Here is a 22,274-nt window from a genome sequence, read left to right as displayed (position 1 = left end):
CATAAACAGACTTAAGGTCTCACAGAAGGAAGACTTGGGTGTCTCAGTCTTGGATGATACTTGGAACTCTGCACTCAAACTTCCATGAATCCATGAAGTCTCCCTTGTCCTTATGTTTGGCCCTGTCATAGCTTTAAGTTCTAGAGTCTTTTACACACTTTCAGTAATTTTGGGGGTGAGTTGGAGCAAAGTCCTCAGGTTGCCTTGTTTAGCGTTGCTGAAGAGGGGGTGCACTTAAATTCTGGTAAGAAACGAGCCTTGGCCTTTGCTTCCCTTCTTGCTCGACATGGCATTTTGATCAAATGGAGGGATGACGCCTTGCCTATTCGTACTCATTGGTTGGCAGACTAAATGTCTTATCTGAAAAAAATCTGGTATTCACTCCAACAATAAAATAGTTTTTGGAAGTACAGCTCCACGATGGAGGTGCAAAAGCTCAAGACTCAAGGTGCTTGATAGTTTGGACGATTTTTGTTTTGATCAAGAAATTACTGGCAGTGATACGTGCAGTGTCATGGGCACGTATTGGTTTGTTTGATTTTGCTTGTTCTCCTCCCCAGGCCCTTCTTTTAAGCTCCTCTACCTGGACCAAACCATTTGTGAGAAAGACAAGCCTCAAGTGTACTGCCTGTCAACCTTCACAAAGAGAAACAGCCATGTCTGGAAGGGACATTTTTTTTTGGAGAAACAAGAACTCCTGTTGTATCTGTTGAGTACCTGGTAGGTTCCAGAATCACCTAAAAAAAATGTAAGGCCATGTAGTTCTACAAAGCATTTCATCACAAGCTCTCTCAGTGAAATTGCGTCAGGGCTGGACTCATTGTCTCGTACTTTCATTCGTAGCCATAACTATGAGAAGATTACTTCCTTCATCAAGGTGTAAAGCATATACAGTAGTGAAAGTCAAGTGAAAGTTATTATTTTGTCATAGTGTCATGTGCTCTGCATTTGAATATTTTGCTTTACTTGTCGGCATGTCTATGCCATAGCCTTCCACGTGGCTTGTTCTGAAATAAATGGGGAATTAATTGTTCTTAGTCACACAAAATAAATATTTATGCAAACATGTATAAATATTTCAGTTTCTCATTCAGAGCTGTTTATTCCAGTGCAATTCAACCTAAATTTAACTGCTTATAACAAGGTTAAATTAAAACCTTGTTATAAAAAAATTCCATACAATAAAATGTATGGAATGTCTTTCTTCCGAGCTCATTTATATCAGTATCCATTAAGAGAAGAGGTAGCGAACGAGAGAGAAAAGCCATGAGAAAAATAGGTAAATAGAAAAGACTCGGGAGCTGGAAGGCCCAGTTCCCGACGGAAAAGAAGATGGAAGTCCAACGACCACACGTCAACATTCCTTTATACATTGGACACCCAGGAAGTTGTCACAAACCAATCAGAATTTGTTGTTTCTGTCGTCACGCCCCCGGTGTCTCCCGTCTGAGGAAGCCAAAGGGAGCAAGCTATCCTGAAGCAAATGGCTGACGCTTCGCACCTTTTGGTCAGGGGAAGGCTGCTAAATGCTGTAATGCCGTTTGACAAAGACATGGAGAACAAAGAGGTGTTGGCCTCTCCACATGACAAAAGCTGCAGAAGTATCGTGGTCCTGCAGAATGTCCCATCTTACAGTTTGAAGCCAGAGTAGTAACACCTCATAGTAATGTAATTTAGTCTTGCATTTTGCAAGTTGTTAATAATAAACAATTATTATTAACATTTTAAATGCATTCTTAGTTTCTAGCATATTTTCACAACTGACTCGTGTCCTTGTCCTGGTATTCATTCACGTCCTTTTATTAAATAATTCTGATTCCGCTACGACAGGTGCAAAATTTGCAGTCTTCTTTCAGTCCTGTGGAACCTGCAGGAGTAGCTCCACTACCAATAACATCACCTGGGTGCTTAGCTGACTTAGATCATTTTTTTTTTACGATTTCAGTAAAAAAAATGTTCACATGCATTTTCAAAGCAGAGTCTCACTAATTTGATTTCTGTTAATGTCATGTAAACATACAGCATGTGTGAGTGGTCCCTTCATCTCCGCTCTGGAAGAAGGTCATGAGCCAAGGTCAATTGCTAGCTGTTTGTCTATGTTGGACAAAGATGAAACTAATCACACCAAAGTGTCCAATTAAAGTGAGGTCAAGTACCACTGCCCAGTGTTTCAAACTGAAACCAATTAGACAAGCTCTGTTTGCAGAGATGAGAGAGAGAGAGAGAGAGAGAGTCAGACAGAGATGGTTGGTGAGGTTAAGACAGGAGACAGGAGAGTGACGGATATAAAAGCCCCCGTCCCATTGCAAAACATGCAGGGGGTTTCGTTGTGCATTGTAATGACAGGGCTGAGAGAGACAGTCGGGGCCTCAGCACCGCATACAAACCCAACACACACATAAAGAGAGAGAAAGAGCACAGGAAGTTACTGCAGCACTTCCAACACCAGAGTAAAACCCCTGACTTCATGCAGTAATGAAGAAGCTGAAGGCTGACAGATGATATCAGTCTGTTTCCATAGTGATCTCTACATCTCCAGCACAGTGCCCATGACGGGGAAGTGTTGAGAAAGACATACTTCTCCTGTTAAAAAGTTGGGGGTGTAGGAAGTAAGAAGGAGCTTGATCCAGGCTGAAAGCTTGTTATTACACTCATCATTCAATCGGGCACGATTTGCATAATTAAACTCGGCAATTGGCCGTCTGTCGATGGTCTTAATGAGACACTTTCCCCCGCACTTTAATTCTCCTTCTGTCAGCTGCAAGGGAGCGAAGGGTAACGGAGTGAGGACTGTTTCTACTGACCTATCAATTACGCCAGTACGACACAGGCCAGGGGGCCAGTCTCCCACCTACTTAATCACCGGGGAACTTCAGATGGCGCACAGACAGAACGGCACACCTTGGAGCAGGACATCTACAGATTACAGATTGTATTAGTCCCTCACCACCAACAACACATCAGGGAGCTTGCCATGATGACCCTGGGAGTGCATCAAACACCTAAACAACCTGGCCTGCCCACCAGCACCTTCAGGCAGACACACACCCTTCCTTACTGCTGCAGCTGAGGTGGGATGGTATGACAAGACATAATCCAACCTGGGGCCAAGTTGGCATAGAAAGTTATCCAGCTAACTCTGAAGGCGCAGAACCAGAACCAAAGAAACAGCATTAATTCCACTGGAGGGAAACATCACATTGTTCATGCAAAGCCCTGTTCCAGCCAGAGCCATACAGCAGATATGTTCATATTTCTCCTTCAAATACTGTACATCTAAATTTTTGTGCCAAGGCTTCAGATCGCAAATGATTTGCTAATGCTGGCACATTTCTAGATCTCAGGCTATGTACACATATGAATGTCTTACCTCCAGCAGGTGAGGTGCAGGATTGAATCCACAAAGGTTGCATACTTGGACATGGCACTGGGTGCAGACATTGTAGTTGGGGGGTTCAGCTGTGCTCCCCACATTAAGTTCAGTCTTACAGAGTGGGCAGGAAGTCTTGGGTTTGGATGGGCCTGCTGGCTTTGAGGAGGCCTTGGCAGGTGGTTGTTGCTGGGCCTGCACAGGGTCCACTGACATGAGGCTGCTGGCCTGGTTCAGTAGAGATGCACCAAAGCCAAATAGCTTCCCAAATGGCTGGTCAGATGGAGGAGGTTGACGGGAAGGTGAGCTCCCAGCGCTTCGTGTCTGGTCCTGCTGAGCGTGAGCTGTCTGGGTGGCTGTAGGACCTGAGCGGGAGAGGTCTGGCTGAGAAGGTGCTTTGGCCATACCTGGGAGAGGAACCGCTCCTGGAGCAGGTAGCTTGCCTGCTGGCTTTGCCATATGTGGTCCAGTAGCCTGTTGGGGTGGTCCAGTTGGTTTGCTTGGTTCGGGGAGCAGCTTGGCCTCATGTTGAGATGGGGCTGGGGCCTCGGTCTGGGGATCTGGTTTGGCCTGGTGGGATGGAGAATGGATCTGCTGCTGGCTCTTGGACTGCAGTGTTGTCATGTCCATCCCCAGGGCCCTCTGCATCTGGCAGTTCAGACACAGCCACTCCTGAACCTATAGCAAATACAATACAGAGATCAATAATACCTCAGATACAGTCATACATTCTCATTCTAAACACTAGTTCAATTCACAGTTCAGTTCAGTGTTCTGGTTATGAATCATGCAGCCCTGATTAGGATTAAGTGGTTATGGATAGTGAGTGCGAGTGATATTTTTACATTACTGCAGTGGGTTTGTGACCCTGACTAACATGACTAAGGGGTTATGGAAAGTGAGTGAATTTTTATTTTATATAACAGGTGGACATTCTAAAGTTAGTCAACAGTTGTGGCCAAAAGTTTAGAGAATGACACAAATACTGGTTCTCACAAAGTTTCCTGCTTCAGTGTTTTTAGATCTTTTTGTCAGTTTCTATGGTGTATTGAAGTTTTATTGACAATTATATCAAGTTTATGCAAAAAGACAATATTTGCAGTGTTGGCTCTTTTTTCAAGACGTCTGCAATTGCTGTTGTTGATTAGCTAATCGTTAGTAAAACCCGGGGTGTGGTCTCATGACGTGCTTGCTTTATGGAGCAGCTACTACAACCTAAAGAACAGTGACCTCCAGCGACATGGATATCAGAATGACGGATAACTCCAATGCGACATAGTGACAGGGTTGATTGAAATGCTGCAACATGACAGCCGACTGACTATTCCTAGCCGTGATGCTGTTGGCTTGTTTTCCATCCACGATGCAGCTCCCTGTGGAGAACGCAGTAGCACATTCACCTGAACAATCTGTGCTCTTGTCACCCTCACCTAACCAGCCGAATATACCACTGTTTTCAGCCTTCATCAGAGGCATTATGTAATTTCAAAATAGGTCTCCTAATTGAGGAAATGAAACAGTCTTAAAAACACACACACACACACACACACACACACAAAAGCAAAATAGCTTCAAAATGTGGACCATGACAGAATGAAATCTCATCTGAATATGACTGTAAAAGTGATAGAGAACATGGCAGATTACTCGCGATGTAATCTGCAGAGGAGAAGGGCCGGCATGGCCCCTTCCCATGCTGCTTGAGGTGAGAGGGAGGTTGTGTGGTCAGCCTTGACGCCTGTGATAATTGGAATCCTGGTGATCTGACAGCTGCCAGTTCCCTAAAGTGCCACAGACCTTGTTTCTTGTATAAAGATTGTAATCACACGAGTGGGTGGTCAGAGGCTTGAGGGCACACACACACACACGGTGTGTATGTCCTCTGATGCAGTCTGCCCTCTTTTGGCAATGTACAGGGGAGAGATTGATTTTTCACACAGCAGCGCCACAGCTTCACACTGTCTAATGATACGGCCCTCAACTCATTTGAAGGAACCATTACATCCACGCAAACTGTTCCACTTAATGGCTGTCACAGTAATTGCCTCTCAAAGAAGTCCTTTGAGTTTCTCATTTCTATAGTGAAGATAATGTCATTGTTTTTCATTATGCTGCCGCAACACATCAAGAGACATTATTGCCTCAAAATGATGGCATCAACTGGCAAGACAAAAAGTGAAAAATGCTTCACATAGAACCAGGGTTCCTCTTACACCAGAGCCAAGTTCCCCACCAGCCCTACATGGACTCTGGACTGAAGTTCTGCATGTTTGAGCAGAATCATATCCACAATTAGCATATGTTTGCAAAATGTTGCAACATAGCAAGAGCCAGGTCTGGACACAAGGACCTTAGTGGCTACTAATATAGCACTAATACTAATATAGTTCATTGATCGTGTGTTCTGTACCTTCATCCTGTGTGTTTACTGCTTTATCTGCTAATTACTATTTTCATATTGGCATTTCAATCCATCATCGATGGAATGGCACAGTGTTCAGAACAGTCCTGTCAGTCAGTCAGTCAACACCTGTCAGTCTCCAGTCCGAAGAAAATGGAAAATCCATCAGAGGAGTTTTGATATCAATGTTCTGGTAATCTTTACTATTTATTTTCATTTGCTTATATTTACTGTCTTGCCTATTTATCTCACTGTTCTATAATGGGAGTACCTTGCGGGTGTTTATGGGGGGAGTGGCATATCTGGACCTCTCTGTAAATCTGAACCTTTACACCACCAGAGATATTAAGGTCACCCTATCCAGGAAGAAAAAGGCTGAAACCTCTTTCCATGAACAACAGCGCCTTTTCAAGTATCCACCCCGTGTAGGCATCCACTCATAAATCAAATCGGACATCTATTTTAGTGTCTTAGAAGTCACCGGGTGGGGAGGGGGGGGGGGGGTGACGTCACAGACTTTGCAACCCCTAGAGGCAGTACTGAAATGCTAATCATCCCAGCAAAGACAGGCAAGCCTAGTGAGACAGAAAGACAACCAAAGGAGGCAGATCTTCAACACCGAGGCAGGCAGCCAGGAGCAGATGAGAGTGAGGGAGCGACAGCAGGGAGACAGGCAGGACGATTCTGAACGCAGCCAGTTTATCGGCTCTCCAGAAAACTGGGCCATGTAACATCAAAAGATCCTTTTTTCTAGTTCTGTACTGTTGTAGCTCAGCACTCAACACATCCACACACCCCTCGCTCTTCTCATTAGCGAGCACTTCTGCCATAGTTCAGGCAGAAGATGTCAGCTCAGCTGCAGATTATTTTTATTATGCAAAGCACCGATTATCAACAAAAAATTAGACTAGCATCAAACGTCTCTAATGATTTAACATCAATACGTTACTGTAGACATCGGTATACAGTTATTTTGTTGACGAAAACAACACTAGAACAAATGTAGACTTGTACGTCAGATTTCTGAATATTGTTCTCTGAACAAATCTACTGCGACTCAGGCATCTTACAGGCTTTTCAAAAAAATTAAATTGAAGAGCAGACAAAACAAATTCCTGCTGTAAGTTGTGTGGGCAGCCCAGATGGTTCTGCGCTTACTTCCTACTGTCGTCTGATTGATCTGTGAGATGAGATGAAATGAAAGTGAGAGACAGAGCCGAGTATCCAGCCTACTGACATCCAGAAACCGTCTCCTTCCAGGAGAATGCTTCACTGGTAAATTAAGATGCCAAATGTGGCCAAATCATGCAAGCGTTTCTGCACGTTAGACTTTTTAGAATGCTCATATTTACAATCTTGTTAGGGGAGAGCAAAACTCTGTTGTGAATTTTCAAGAAAATTTGTGATATTTATGACGATATAGAAGACAAAATACTGAGCAATGGATAATAGGCGCTTGCAGCTTTAAAATTGGGCATTTTCCATCCTTCCTACCCAATCACCAATAACAGTACAATATGACAGTAGAAGTGACACAGTTGTGTGTGCTAGAGAACATAAACACCTTTTATTGCATTTAATCCAGTTTTATTGTGGACAGTGTTCCACATGTTGGTGAAAGACTGAAGGTTCTTTACTCTACACTCCGGTTCAGTAGTACATATTCTACTGTTTCCAGTCTTGGTTGGGGCTACAAGGTGAAGTCCAAATGGAGGAATCTTTAGGAATTTAGGCTAGAAATTTTAGAATTTTTAGCAGTTTTGCCTAATTGGGGATTCTCTGGTGCTATTAACTCAAGTCTTTAATTTGGGATCTGCCATCCCCACTCATCACACCTCCCTGCCCTCTTCCACAAATTCTCCCCCCTCCTCCCTCAATGCGCTCCTGCTGCGTCAGAGAGGGAAATCTTTTTCAAGGGGCGGGTGAGAGTTATAAATAGAGGATCAGCCAATGGCAAGCGAATCCTCCTCTGCAAAGTGGTTTCTGCAGAGGAGGATTTCTGAAGTGTGACTTGCCTTTTCATCTTCCTGTGGCAAGCCGAACTAGAGGACAGTGGAGGAACAGCACTGCCTCCAGAAGCATCAATCACTATCTGTAGACAAAAATCCCCCCTCCACCCACATCCACACAGACCCCTCTCAGGATTTCCCCTATCTTAACAAACCGACCTTCAGTAATGCCAATGTCCTCCTGGTCTTTACAGCCAGACAGCATGCCAGCTATGAAATTTTACATGCATATGCAATCATTTTAAATTAAATGATCCACAGCACAGAAATGTCCAACTTGTGAAGATGATTTTACTTCATACAAGTTGTGGCTGAAGTGCTAATTAAATTACTACAACAAATTACCCTTTCCACCATATTCATATTAATTGAATATTCATATGTGGGTCTTTTACATTTACATTTACAGCATTTACCAGATGCCCTTATACAGAGCGACTTACAAACCTTTTGTTACAGGGACAGTCTTCCTGGAGCAATTTAGGGTTAAGTGTCTTGCTCAGGGACACAATGGTAGTAAGTGGGATTTGAACCTGGTTCTTCTGGTTCATAGGCGAGTGTCTAACCCACTAGGCCACTACCACACTCATAGGCGAGTGTGTTACCCACTAGGCTCCTACCACCATATTGTGTATGCCAGTCCAGGGACAGTCCCCCTGGAGCAACTTAGGGTTATATGTCTTGCTCATGGACACAATGGTAGTAAGTGGGATTTGAGCCTGGGTCTTCTGGTTCGTAAGCAAGTGTGATACCCACTAGGCTCCTACCACCATATTGTGTATGCCAGAAATCGCTTGTAATAGTTAACTGGTGACCTGCGTGTATTTCCCTGCACATCTATATAGATCTGGCTTCAAAATCAGAAGTGAGCTGAGAAGTAAAACAGTGGACATTTTGTCACACTATGTGAATATGGACAATTAGATTTGAAGGACATTTTATGGGACTTTAATTATAATGATGACTAGACAATATTTAAAAAAAAATAATAATTACTGAGCAAAATCATCAAGTTCAAATGGGCCCCTGCATGACCAGTTACTTTTATCCTGTTCTTTTGTCTCATACATATGCATACAGGGGAGTGGTAGCCTAGTGGTTAAAGAAGCAATTCAAATCCACCAACCATCAAGGTGCCACTGAGCAAGGTACCATTCCCACAAACCCAAAGCCCACTGCAGCCATGAAACACAGGGTTAAATGCAGAGGACCCATTTCATTGTGTCACCATGTGCTGTGCTGCAGTGTATCAAAATGACAATCATTTCACTTTCACTTGTTTCACTTTAGATCATTTGTTGGCCATATTACAATGTGACTGCCATATGTTTATGTGGAATATTAACAGAAGTTAAACACCAACATGGTAATAATTTAATTCCGCACATAGTGAAGAGAATTAAGACCAGACCTTCAAATCAAATTATCCATATTCACATAGTGTGACAAAATGTCCAGTGTTTTACTTCTCAGCTCACTTCTGATTTTGAAGCCAGAACTATATAGATGTGTAGGGAAATACATGCACCAGTTAACTATTACAAGCAATTTCTGGCATACACAATATTGCCCAAGGTAATGGAACATCTGCCTTTACACATTTAATGACAATCCATTTAATTCTGAATCCATAGACTTTAGTATGGAGTTGGCCCACCCTATACAACTATAACAGCTTCAACTCTTCTAGGAGGACTTTCAACAAGGTTTAGGAATTGCGATGTTTGATGATAAGCCAGGCCTGCAGTCTCTGATCTAATTAATTCCAAAGGTGTTCTATCAGTTTGATATCAGGGCTCTTTCCAAAACAGTCAAGTTCTTCCACACTAAGGGTCCAATCCCAACCCCTGAAAAATAACACACCACCATAACAGTCCTCCACCAAATTACACTTGGTACAATGCAGTCAGGCATTCTTCTGGCCAAACCCAGACTCATCCATCAGATTGTCAGAGAGAGGCATGATTTGTCATTCCAGAGAACAGACACCACTGTTCTAATGTATACATGCCTAGATGCTTGGTTTTATATTCCATACAAACACCTGAGGTCAACACACCAAAAAGGATAATTGAAACTGGGTCAGGCATGTGCCGTACGTTTTGACCCTGATGAACCAGACCTCTTTCTCGTTCACTGACTACAATGCAGCCCAGCCTCTGGCAGCCCCATTCTATACTCCGATAACAACCCGCCTGAAGAGACCTCTATCTCCAGCCCACTTCCAGTACCCTCATGCCATGGTAAAGATCTCATCAGCCATCTTTGCTGATGCTTGTATGCAGGAAGGAATTGGAGTTGGAAATTCCTGGTTTGTCTTGGTAGGGGTAGGGGGACTTCAGGGAAGAAAGGTTGGGAACCACTGCTCTGCGAATCCACCAAGATATCTTCATGCATACTGCAGAGTCAAAAATGGATCATCATCCTGGTCCTGTTCAGTGACGGTGAAAGAATATTTTTAGGGATGAAAAATGGAGCAAAGAACAAAAACTACCACAGAAAACAAGCAATATTTTGGGATTGTCAGGATTGACGGCACCTAGACACATCACCTGTGCCCAATCCGGACAGGCTATTAAAGCCTGTGGCTCCGCCCCTCTGCAGCAGCGACATTTTAGTGGACTCAGTTGAGGCAACTAGACCTTCATTTCTTACCTGGCAACCTATTGAGTTCTGGCAACCGCCACACGCCTGCGGGCCCTATTTGTTGTTCTCCGTTTAAGTTTCTCTTTTTTTTCGGCCACTGAGCCAAGTGTGATATAAAGATTAAAAAGTATTAATTCACGTAATGTTGCTGGTATGAGGTTAATATGACCATTTATTCACACATGAATAACTGTAATATAATTTTAACTGCTCATCATTTCAATATGAGTCTTCAGAGCACTGAAATACAATGTTGCTTTGATATTTGTGTATAATTAAGTGAAGAGAATCCTTCAGTTTACTGGCATCAGTAATGTCACCGGTCTCCAGGTAACAATAGGTCATCTGCTTCCACTGTGCACCTCATGATCTGAAATGGAAAAAAGCAGCTGGTGCAACAATTTTCCATTTCTGCCGGTGATGTCAAATGAGACCTCAGAAATGTCCCCTTCACCCTTTCATTTAAATATTCGCCCACTTTTTCCCTTTACTGTTGTAAAAAAGACCATGTGGTGTGGGAGAAGAGAATAGAGTGTGTAGAAAAACTCTTTCTCCCTCCACACAAAGCACTGTATTCAACCACTCCAATCTGATGTTACCTGGCAGAAATTAAAAATGGCACAATTAAAAATGAACAGTTTCTAATTTATTAACACCGGTAAATAATTATTGTAGTTACATGTGAATATTGAATGTAAAAAAGGTACCAAGGTTACACAGAAAATAAAAATGAGAAGAAAGAGAAAAAGAGGGGGAGAGAAAGACTGAAAAACCTTCCGGCTTCCGATGGAAAAACCTCTGAGCAAGAGAGCCCCCGAGTCCCTTTTTCCACATGTGAGCAGACCTTTATACCCCTGGCCTACAGGAAGTTGTCACTGGCCTACAGGAAGTTGTCACTGACCAATCAGAACCTGTTGTTTCTGATGTCACGCCCCCGGTGCCTCCCATTTGGGGAAGACAAAGAGGGTGGGCGGTCCTGACGGCTGATAATTCACACGTTGCCGTCAGACAAAAGGCATGCAAAACAGGGGTGCCGAATCTTCACCCACAACCATCGACGACAAAAGGCATGTAAAACAGGGGTGCCGAATCTTCACCCACAACCATCGACGACAAAAGGCATGTAAAACAGGGGTGCCGAATCTTCACCCACAACCGTTGACACAGGAATGTCACACCTCCCCCTGCAGACATCTGTTATGCAAGGCAAAAGCAGGCTCCCGTGATGTCCATTCTTACACTATTGCAGTTTATTACGCAAGGCGCAATTCTACTATTTATTGCCATGCCTCTAATGATATTCTGTGTTGTTACAGTATTACTTATTTTACCCTCCTACTAGAATCTGCATTTTCAGATGAGATGCCTTCACACATGAGAAGTAGAGACATTTGCCTCAGCGTAGCTGAGGAAAGTAGTTGAGATGGCAAAAATGGTTTAAAAAAAATCTATGGTTCCTTCTGTACCCAAGGTCCAGGATCTAGCATTGGCACTCGCTGCACCACAAGGACTTTCCACGCCTTGAGTAAGGACCTATAAAAAGGCAAGCGGTCCACCATTGCAGCCGCTCTAATCCAGGGTTGCCCTGACCCAGGAAAATCAACCAACTTCTTCTGGATCATTGTACCAGTCCTGATGGAAGCTGCAACACACAAAATTTATGCCACAAGGACGAGACAATCAGGATGTTAGTAGCCAACACTCGTTGGTATAACCAACCGTTATAGGACAGATGGGGGAGTAGCCATTGCCATTTGAACAATTAGGTGCACACTTTCTCCACTAATTCATCCCAATTCTGTTGGAGATTGACATCAAACCCCCCAAAAATTCCAAGAAGTTTCACTCCATCCTTAGGGTGGTAGGGTAGTTGTAGCCTAGTGGGTAACACACTCGCCAATGAACCAAAAGACCCAGGTTCAAAGCCCGCTTACTACCATTGTGTCCCTGAGCAAGACACTTAACCCTAAGTTGCTAAGTTGTCCCTGTAACTACTGATTGTAAATCGCTCTGGATAAGGGCGTCTGATAAATGCTGTAAATGTAATGTAATCCTTGCCCCATTCCAATCCTCCAGGAGCCGAGGAGGCAAGGTCTCGTATTGCCCTCCACCAACCCAGTAAGATTCTCTCTTTTCCCAGTTAACACTAGCCGATGATAGTTACCGCACCCTCAAGGGCGTCCACATCCTTACTATCATTGAGAAAAAGAGTGACAACATCTGCATACGAGGAAACTTTAACCAGACATACGTTTCCTATATTTCAAAAGCAGAGGTTCAATTACCAGGGCATACAGTTGAGCTGAAAGGGGACAGCCTTGTATTTTACCCCTTTAGACAAAAAAAGGCAACCATAAACCACCTCCAATATCGACCAAAAATGAAGGCCCTGCGTACAGCAACTGTACCCACTTCAAAAAAAAATTCCCAAACCCAAAACACATTAAAAACATATTAGTGATCAACACAGTCAAAGGCTTTTTTTCTGATCCAAGGAAATCAGCCCCAAGTCTTTTAGAGGAGAGCAGAGGAGAATCTACTGGAGTAAAAATCCAGGCAGAACACTCACCCACTCTGTCCCTGTCAACCAATGACAAGCTGGAAGTGACAACACAGCGAAATAACCAGCACCCACTCCTACTCACTTCCTGTGTCCACTCTCCCTTCAGTAACGTGTCTATTAGTGTCACCCTCATCCCCCCCACCCCCATCTTATCTTTACTCACTCTCGCTCTCTCCCACTACACCACAACTCTGAGCCCACATCCACCCAACTAAATGTCTCTGCCTCCCGTATGAAGTAGAGCTGGAGCAGGCCAGTTACTGCTCCTCTGTCGGCCTGAGGAGATGTCTGGATGAGAACTGAGAAGTTTATTGTGAGTGCTGATTTCTCAGTATGCCCTACAATATTAAGGGCTGATCCACACCAGCACTCCTCAGAATTCCATTTTGGACCCTGGGTCAGTGCCAGGAAGAGGATCCATTTACCCCAGTGCTTTTTATTTAACACAAGTACTCTCCAGAGACCCATGCAGACTGTCTAGTGCCCCGCCACAGATATGAATGTTCTTCTTTATTAGATCTTTCCCTCAAACAAGCAGCATCTCTTATGAGCAACTAGGTGTTCCACCTGCACCACACCCCTCTGTCTCTCTAAGAACAAGCTAAATGCACTTAAATTTTTTGTCACCTGATACTGTATACGTTTAAACACTCTCAGCACAAGCGCAGACATAGTTGCAATCAGAGAAAGAACAGAGGAGATTCAAGAGATTTGTGAGAAGCAGGAGGTCAGCAGGAGAGATCAGAGTCTAAAAGGTACAAAGGGGGCGGCATTCTGGAAGGTTGATCAAGATTCAGACAAGGGGCAAACACAGGTGAATGTAGGGCAATCCAAAGTTGAAGGTAAAAAGGTTGATGTAACAGTTCAGGCAATAGACAAATATGGCAGCAAGACCAGGACAATACCAGAAATAATGAGCAAGCACGGATTCAAGATGGCCGCCAGCCTTTATAACTCTCGCTGACACCGAACGCGTCTACTTGGGGTCTTTGAGACCAGTCCCGCGCCCCCTGGGGGTAGGGAGGTGTGCTGGGTGTTGTGACAAAAATGAAAATTTTCTGCCTATATAATATATATTAGGATTAACCATTATGATTAACCATATATAACAACTAATCCTTTGGGTGCTCAGATGGACACAAATACATTTTCTAACTAAATGAAAATTAACAAATGTGTAGGGCACTAACTAACTTTGAACTGCTTCAAACAGGGTGTACAACAGAATCAAAAGTCGAATCCTTTTTTTTAGATGTATTTAAGGTCAATCTGGCATCTCTGAATAATCATATTAAAAAATTGAAGTGACTGTCATTGGGGTTGTGCAATATGATCCTTCTGCTGCTGTTCTTTTGTGCAACTGTCTCCTGTTGCTGTTTTTTACTGTGCAAAAACTCACTTATTGACTCTTAACTTAATGTGCAATGCCTTAGCCACTACATACTTATTTTACTTTTTTTTTTAAATTTATGCTCATTTTTGTCTGTCTGTCGGTCTCTCTGTGCACTTGTTGTATGTCTCATACATACATTGTATGTAATTCCCCTCTGTGCAGTTGTAGCATAAGCAATTTCTTTCGGGATAAGGTTTTCTGATTCTGATTCATTGTGATACACTGCAGCACAGCATACAATGCACAATGAAATGTGTCCTCTGCATTTAACCATCACCCTTAGTGAGCAGTGGACAGCCATGAAAGGTGTGGGGACGGTACTTTGTTCAGTGGCACCTCATTGGCACCTTCCAATTATGTGTCTGCTTCCTTAACTGCTTGGTCACCACTGCCCCATATTTAAGCATTAAAAAAGATCCTACCTCTGTGAGGTGTGGGTTGGGGTTGAATCCACACTGGTTGCACACCATACTCCGGCACTGTGTGCAGGTGTTGCAGTTTGGCTGGTCGTCCGTTGTGCCCGTCAGGTCTGCGGTCTTGCAGACAGGGCAGAGTTTGCTGCTGGGCATGGGGGCGATCTGGGGCACCGAGTAGGGAGAGGTGGGGGCACTGCTCCCCCTGTCAGGTGACACCGAAGGCGAGCGGCCACTCTTGCTGCTGCCAACTTCCACCTGGAGGTTTTTCCGGGCCACATGGCCAGGTTCTGTTCCTCTTGTCTGTGGGGGGTGAGCTTGAGGAGCCCCACGCCCTGGCCCTCCTGTGGATGGAGCCCCCACTTTAGGACCAGGACCAATACTGTGAAGAGAATAAACGGCATCAGACTGGATAAATGATAAAGACCCAGAAAAAGAGAGACTTACAACAAAAATGGTTGAATGTGTTGATTAATATGTATACATCACAGGTAAATTGACATGTGAATGTGGAGCTGCCCCGTTCAGTTCAATAAGGCAGATATTCACTGTGGCAAAAAAAATATATATATTTTAAATGGACTGATCTTTTATTACAGCACCACAGTTTAAATTAGAACTGAGCCAGTTGTTCTCTGTTCCATAATGCCGTTTGTTTACAGGTTCTGGGGCCAAGCGTGCTCATAAAAGAAATTCTTTTTAGACACATGACCTATAGATTAGTCTACACAAACACCACAAATGTGCCTTGTAGCAAACATTATTATGTCTTGAAACCGAGGCATTGCCGTCCAAATGATACATCTCAGTTTGTGGAGATATAAGGTGAAATAAAGAGAAGCTTCGTTCATATCGTTTATCAATATAATATTCACAGGCTGGATTACGGACATAGAGTATCAATGAAGGATCCAGACCAGTGCATATTTCACTGTTACACCTAGTCGGCATGTTCTGGACCACATTATAATGAGCCTATGGTGGGAAAACCACTGACTGCTGCCACGGACACCAGTGGCAGCATGGCAGCCGGGTCACCATGACCTGTTACCTTAGTGTCTAAGCAGGGCAAATTAGTGTGAGGCTACAAAAACAACAGGGGTCATACAGAACACAGGCATTTCTTATCAATAAATGTGCAGACCTGACGAAGGTGTGGAATGTTCTCAAAGTGTTTGGTGTTAGTACACACTTTGAGAAAGAGTAAATTAATCAAGGAGCTAAGCTCTGGTCTGGAAAAGTGCAGGCTGGTGGCCTGTTTCACTTTCACTCACTGTTCTTAATGCTTACAGTAGTTACTAAACCTGGGCCTAGATGCAAGCGACAAAATGCAATGTTGATGAAAATGATCCAGTACTTGGACATGAAGGATGAGGTCATTGATTAAGTCAAATACCAAAGGCATCACATCCCCAGCCAGAGCCACATGGTGGTCACTGGTGGTCGACTATCATGACGTTGGCAGCAAAAATAAAATAAGACCCTTCATCTTCAGGAGCAAAGCGCTGCAACTCTGCTGCTTAAGGAGGCTCAGCCATTATTCAACACAGAGACACCAAGAAGCCCAGTTCAGGGAGAGTGGGAGAGTGGGCCATTAGCCGGGCTCTCAGGGACCCGTATATCATGCATGTTCCACTCTGGCCTGGTGCAGTAGATCCTCTATAAATCCACTGCTTATTAACAGAGATGTGTGGCTGTGACTGCATATGCATGCACTTCTACTGTTGTGTGCTTTGCCATCGCCCTCTGTGCTTTTGGTTCTTCTCTCAGTTGACTTTAGTGATTCGCACACTTAATTCTGTCCACGTCCAGCTGGATGAGTTTTGTATTTGCTCTCAGTGATGAGTCTACCGTTGTTGTCTCTCTGTGACTTGTTTAAACAATAGCTAGTGTTCTTCCGGGCCTAGTTTATTTTGGAGTAGTTTATGAGTTTCTGCATGGTTTATGAGGAAGTAGCCTTTATGGCTGGTCTGAGCTCAGAGAAGGACATTTATCCATTTATTTTATTCAGTTTTCCCCGCAGGCAACAGCACAGAGGATCACAGAGCAATTAAAGCCGAGCCTGAGATTCTGCTATTGCCACACGTGGATTCGGCTCTTACACTTGTTGTCAGGTTCAAAGCCATGATGACTCATGACAAAAATGTGTAGCAAGGAGCACAGGACATGCTGACAGCAAATTAAAATGATAGACATCTGGGACCTCATCATGTCACATCATGCCCATCTCTGTCCCCTTATTTCCCGCAACATCTCTAGTAGAGATGTGGCATCAGCAGGTGCCAACCATCCACATAATGTTCCTTATCTCCTGACAGGTCCTGCAGTTGGGAGTCTGAGGACACAACGTTGAGGCGTGACAGTGATTTAGACGGATGATCTGGCTGCGGCTCAATACCAGTCATTGCCACGGCCACCAGCCATCCAGATTTGTCAGTGCTGTTGGAGAACCATGACTCTGCGCTCGCTGATTAATGTCCCTACACTGTGATGGAAATCAACACCTGGTTCTCAGTCCTGTTGTCATGGTGATTGAGACTGCTGGGTGTACACTGTCACTCCTTCCACACAATGGCATGAATAAAAACCCAGAAGACTGCTGAACAAACGAGGCTCGCGAAGAAAGCATTTCAGTACTGGAGGCAGGAGAAGGAGGATTGTGAGCACTAACGCACGTAATAACAGTCATGCCTCACCCAGACACTCACTTCCCACCTGTAACTGGGTAGAAGACAAGTCAACAGAGGCAGTGCGAAGGTCAATGGTCAATGTTCTGCTGGGAAACCTTAGGTCCCACATTCATGCGGATGTTACTTTAAAACACAGAACCTGCCTAAATGTTACTGCTGGCCAAGTACATCCCTTCATGAAACAATAGGATGATCAGTCCTGCCAGACTGCGGAAATGGTTTAAGAATGATTTGAGGATGACTTGGCCTTCAAATTCTCCAGATCTCAGTCCAATTCAGCCTGTGAGGGACGTGCTGACAAAACAAGTCTGACCATGGAGTCACCACCTCACAACTTAAAGGACATAAGTTCTGTAAAAGACACTACAGTAGATACCATCAGAGGTCTAGTGGAGTCCATGCCATGCCAGTGCTGTTTTGGTGACTTGCAAAGAAAAAAAACTTCAGCATGGGGTCAATTAAATCAAGCTGCTCTGTTGTCAACAGAACATCTGAGAATCTGACCACACCCAGCTCCACTGTCGCAAAAGTGGCTGAGCATTCAGGGCAAGCATCAGCTCCTGGAATGGTGACGTTCACACCAACCCCCATGTTGACAAGCCGCTCACTGCACGCCCTTCTAGCTTCGAAAGGCAGCAATTTGCTGTGCTTTAGCATTCTGGGTAATTTCCCCTCCTCGTCGCTAACATGTTGAAAGAATATTTATGAAAATGCAAGCAAACTCACAAACCGAGACATTTAAGACATTTACTCTCATTTTTTAGAAACTTTTATTAGAATCGCGACATTGATACTCAATTTAGCCAACAACCTCAAATATACGCAAAGAAAATACAAAGACAGATAATTATCTCTTGCTGGCTCCTCTCCACATGGGGATTCATTTTCCACCCAGCTGACCCAGGCATAGCGTGTGTATGTGTGTGTGTGTGTGTGTGTGTGTGTGTTTTATGCCTCCATGAACAGACTACTACAGTTGCTCTCATTTTTCCAATTGACAGAAACAGGCAATAGGTCTGATTCGGTGCTCTTGGATCCAAGTGCAGTGCCCCTCCTCCACCTGCATTATTACTCAAGTTTCTTTCTACTACTATCGATGACATAACCCAAAATACAGCATGTACGAAATGTCCTTCATTAACCGTTCCAAACCACCTTGCGCTCCTGCAGTGTGGCACCAGGCTCATTTCACCCACTTTTCACTCACAACCTCTTGCATGGGATAATGATAAAAATTCAATATTCATTATTTCACTGGTCTAGTTCTCAGTTAGTAGCTGATCATAAAGTGCATGCAGAGTTACTGCACCATTATCTGCACTGGAGTCTATGATCAGAATGATGAGGCAGAGACATTATTTTAAATTTGACTGCACATTTGTGCACACCTGCCATCACTGTTCCCTGGATCACTTGTAAAGAATGCAAATCAGAACAAGGAAACTCCAAAGAATTTTGGATCTCTATGATAAAGATACAGAGCATCCTTAATGTCCATTTTTCATTTATTCATAGGGATTGGACAGAAAAAATAGGCTTTCTACAGAAACCTTCTAACCTCCAAAAATAAGCCTATGTCACGATGGTCGGACATGATGAGGAAGGAGGATGCATACACAGGGGTTTATTACACAATAGGAAAGAAACATCACTCAGCAACAACCCAACAGTGAACAGATACAAACAGGGCAACTTTATACAATCATATTCCCGGCGTGCCACCCAAAACAGTCCACAAAGGGGGGGCAGAAGTCCACACGGACGAGTGGTGGCTGTCCTGCACTGATGGCTTCAGGCCAAGGCCTGTACCGGTACCCTGTCCACCGTCAACAGGCACCCGCTTCACCCGCTGAAGTAATGAACACATTTTGATATACAGCTAATTATTGTAAAATATATTGCATTCAGCTATACAAATGTACTTGTATGTATGTCATGGACAGACAAAGTAATTTTGCTGAAAAGTCACATTATGAAATAAAAAGGCCAGACTGATTCTGTAATTAAAACTGCTGAAATGAAATGAAAGGCCTCTGAAATAATCTGTGTTGTTGGGTAAAAATAATGGCCATGAAATAATATTTTACAATAATAAGTACACTTATATAGCTGTATATCAAAATGTATATCAAAATTATATATATAAAATATATTTTATGTTGCTATTATATATCATTCCCTTATTTATTCATTTTTTTAAAATATGTTGCATTTTGTGGGGAAAATAAAGGGTGACAGGAAGTGAGGTGCTTCACATGGACTGCAAGGCTGCAATTAATTCATCAGAGAACTAGGGGAGGAACAAACGCACAATAAAGCCTGGTCCTCCTCACCTTCTGTCATGTTTGAATACAATCCCACATTTCTATAATGCTCATAACTAAGAAATATACATATGCATGACATGACCCTCTGGTGGATTTTTCAAACTGTTTTCTTCCCCACATCTCAGTCAACACTGACCATATGTAAATATTCCAATTTGCCAATCCGAAGCCCAGCCAGCCTGCACAGCTTTCCAGCAACTCCAAGCTAATGATGGAGCCATTCACACACTTAGTTGATTTGCAGTTATATAGCTTGACTTGGTCATTTAATTTGGCTTCTTTTGCTGTGCAGTATACATGAATAGGAGGGAAATCGGGTTCCGTCCAGTGCGTGTATACTGGGACGATGACAAAAGTCTGGGCGAGGAGGAGAGCAGCCTATAGAAGTGCACGGGCATTCATGGAAATGATGAAATCAACACCATTCACCACAAACAATTTTTGGTGCAGACATGGCGTCGTGCAACCTTTCCCCTTATGACGAGATAAGGGGAGAAGTTCCAGATCCAACCATATGAGCTGCCGCTCGGCAAAGCAGAATGACCTTTTTACAACTATCGCCATTTCTTGTTACTGAATGAAAAAGCAGGCATGTATGACTACAACCGTGAATAGTTACAAAAAAAGGGTGACAGTATGTAAGTGCTGGTTTTCAAAGATTTATCCTGAAAGTTTTAAAAGGTCATGCAAAAGACTATTACAGGACATTTTTCTATTGTTTCAAATTAATTTTAAAAGAAATTCTTCTTTGTAAAAGCGGAAACTTTCTTTTTAGGGGTTCTTTCCCTTCCGTTAAACAATATTCATTATTGTGATATTATGGACAGTGTCTTATCATGGGTCTCCAGGAACAACAGCCATGCATGTGACAGGGCAGGTAGTTGCACAAGTACTGATGCATAATCAGGTCACCTTAAACCACATCCTGTCCGGCATGGAGCAAAATGAATAAAAAAAAAACCCACTGAGTGTGCTAGTGTGTGTGTGCGGGGGAAGGAGGGAGGTGTCGGCGCAGCCTTGAAAAGCTGCACACTCGCCGGGGTCCCCAACAAATTCACGCTGTACGCCGAAAAGGGCGTGGCGCCGTCTGAGATCCGTGTTTACCACCCACTATCACGTGACGCCGAGAGCCCACCGGGCCATGACGTAAACAGAACCGAAGCTCGACGTGTCGCCGAGGCACGACGTCGCACCGTGGCGTCCTGCGAGCGCCACGTGCTCTACGACGACCGCGCACGTCTGCGTCACACCGGGAACGTTTTGTCGGCGACAGAAGCATCCCCTGACCTGGTACTGGCCTACTGCTGCTAGACACGGTGTCCATCACGCCCCCAGCAGCTAGCTAGATCGACTGGTAAACATGGATTCCAATGTACTCCATTCAGCGTCATTAAATAAATGATATATTTTTACCGCAGTGGTAATAAAAACGAGCAGAAAAACAGCTCGACTACAGCACCACCAGCCTGCTGCGGCTGACAAATTCGTCTGCAGCAGTACCTGTTAATCCCGGGCCCGGGCCCGGGTCCGGAGCCGGTGCCGCTGGCTGGCGCACCATTGCTGGGCTTGATGAGCTGTCCAGCGCCCGCCGGTGCTGAAGCGGAAGCCGGAGCCGCTGCGGTTTGCCCGGGCTGGGCCTCTCCTTCCATGCTGGCTTCGTTCCCCATGTTGACTAAACGGAGCTAAAACGGAGGGGAAAGAATCGAGCGAGGAGCCGGTGGTGAGCTGAGAAAAGTCAGAGAAGTCAGCTGCGCTCCTCTTCCGCCATCATCGCCTACAATCCAGCATCCCGTACGGAGCGCGCATGCGTGCGCGCGCCCGCGCTCCCGCGCCCTACATCCGCTCCTGCACGCATTGTTGCCAGCTCGTGACATTCTTGCTGCGCCAGGAAATGTTAGCAGGATTATGGGCTTTTTTCTTGAAAATGTGGCTTAAAAACTCGAAAAACCCTGTACAGAATGTTGTTGTTATAGTATGTTCAGAAATTTCTGTTCAGAGTTTGCTTTAAACTTCTGGTTTATGCCCATGTTTTGAATGTTTCTTTACACAGTTGTGCAATGAATACAGGATACAGTTTGTATCCTGCATTATGCCCTTATTTGCCATCTTTGTGCTGCGTTTAAACAAACAAACAATCATGGCCTAAAAAAGTGTGAAAATTCTACCCTTGGCAACCTCATATTATAATAAATAGTATACAATTGTAGCCAAATGTTTTGAGAATAGCACAAATACTGGTTTTCACAAAGTTTGCTGCTTCTGTTTTTATTATGGCAATTTGCATAACATCCAAAATGTAATGAAGAGTGATCAAAATGTTCACTTTATTTCAGCCCTGCCAGACCTGCTGATCCTCTCATTAACACAAGTAAGAGTGTTGAGGAGCACAAAGCTGGAGATCATTCTGTCAGGCTGGATGCTTGAAAAGGGATGCTTGAAAAAGAGGGTGGATCATTAAAATC

The 22,274-nt window shown here is 44.0% G+C and overlaps 1 protein-coding gene across 4 annotated transcripts in view; it reads right to left on the bottom strand.

Annotated features, from left to right (window-relative positions):
• The window catches only part of bsnb (bassoon (presynaptic cytomatrix protein) b), a 62,964-nt gene extending 41,358 nt beyond the window's left edge, over nucleotides 1-21,606 (bottom strand). For all 4 annotated transcript variants that reach the window (XM_028964947.1, XM_028964948.1, XM_028964949.1 and 1 more), the window contains exons 1-3: nucleotides 21,313-21,606; nucleotides 14,805-15,177; nucleotides 3,371-4,048 (exon numbers count right to left, since the gene is read on the bottom strand). In XM_028964947.1, coding sequence (XP_028820780.1) covers nucleotides 3,371-4,048; nucleotides 14,805-15,177; nucleotides 21,313-21,479 — 1,218 coding nt within the window. In that variant the 5' untranslated portion in view covers nucleotides 21,480-21,606. The remainder of the gene's footprint in view (nucleotides 1-3,370; nucleotides 4,049-14,804; nucleotides 15,178-21,312) is intronic.
• Nucleotides 21,607-22,274: the final 668 nt, after the last annotated feature.

The sequence above is a fragment of the Denticeps clupeoides genome, chromosome 2, assembly GCF_900700375.1.
Source record: "Denticeps clupeoides chromosome 2, fDenClu1.1, whole genome shotgun sequence".
Lineage (NCBI taxonomy): Eukaryota > Metazoa > Chordata > Actinopteri > Clupeiformes > Denticipitidae > Denticeps > Denticeps clupeoides.
Note: the sequence above shows the minus strand (reverse complement) of the source record. Positions and strands in the feature narration are given on the sequence as shown.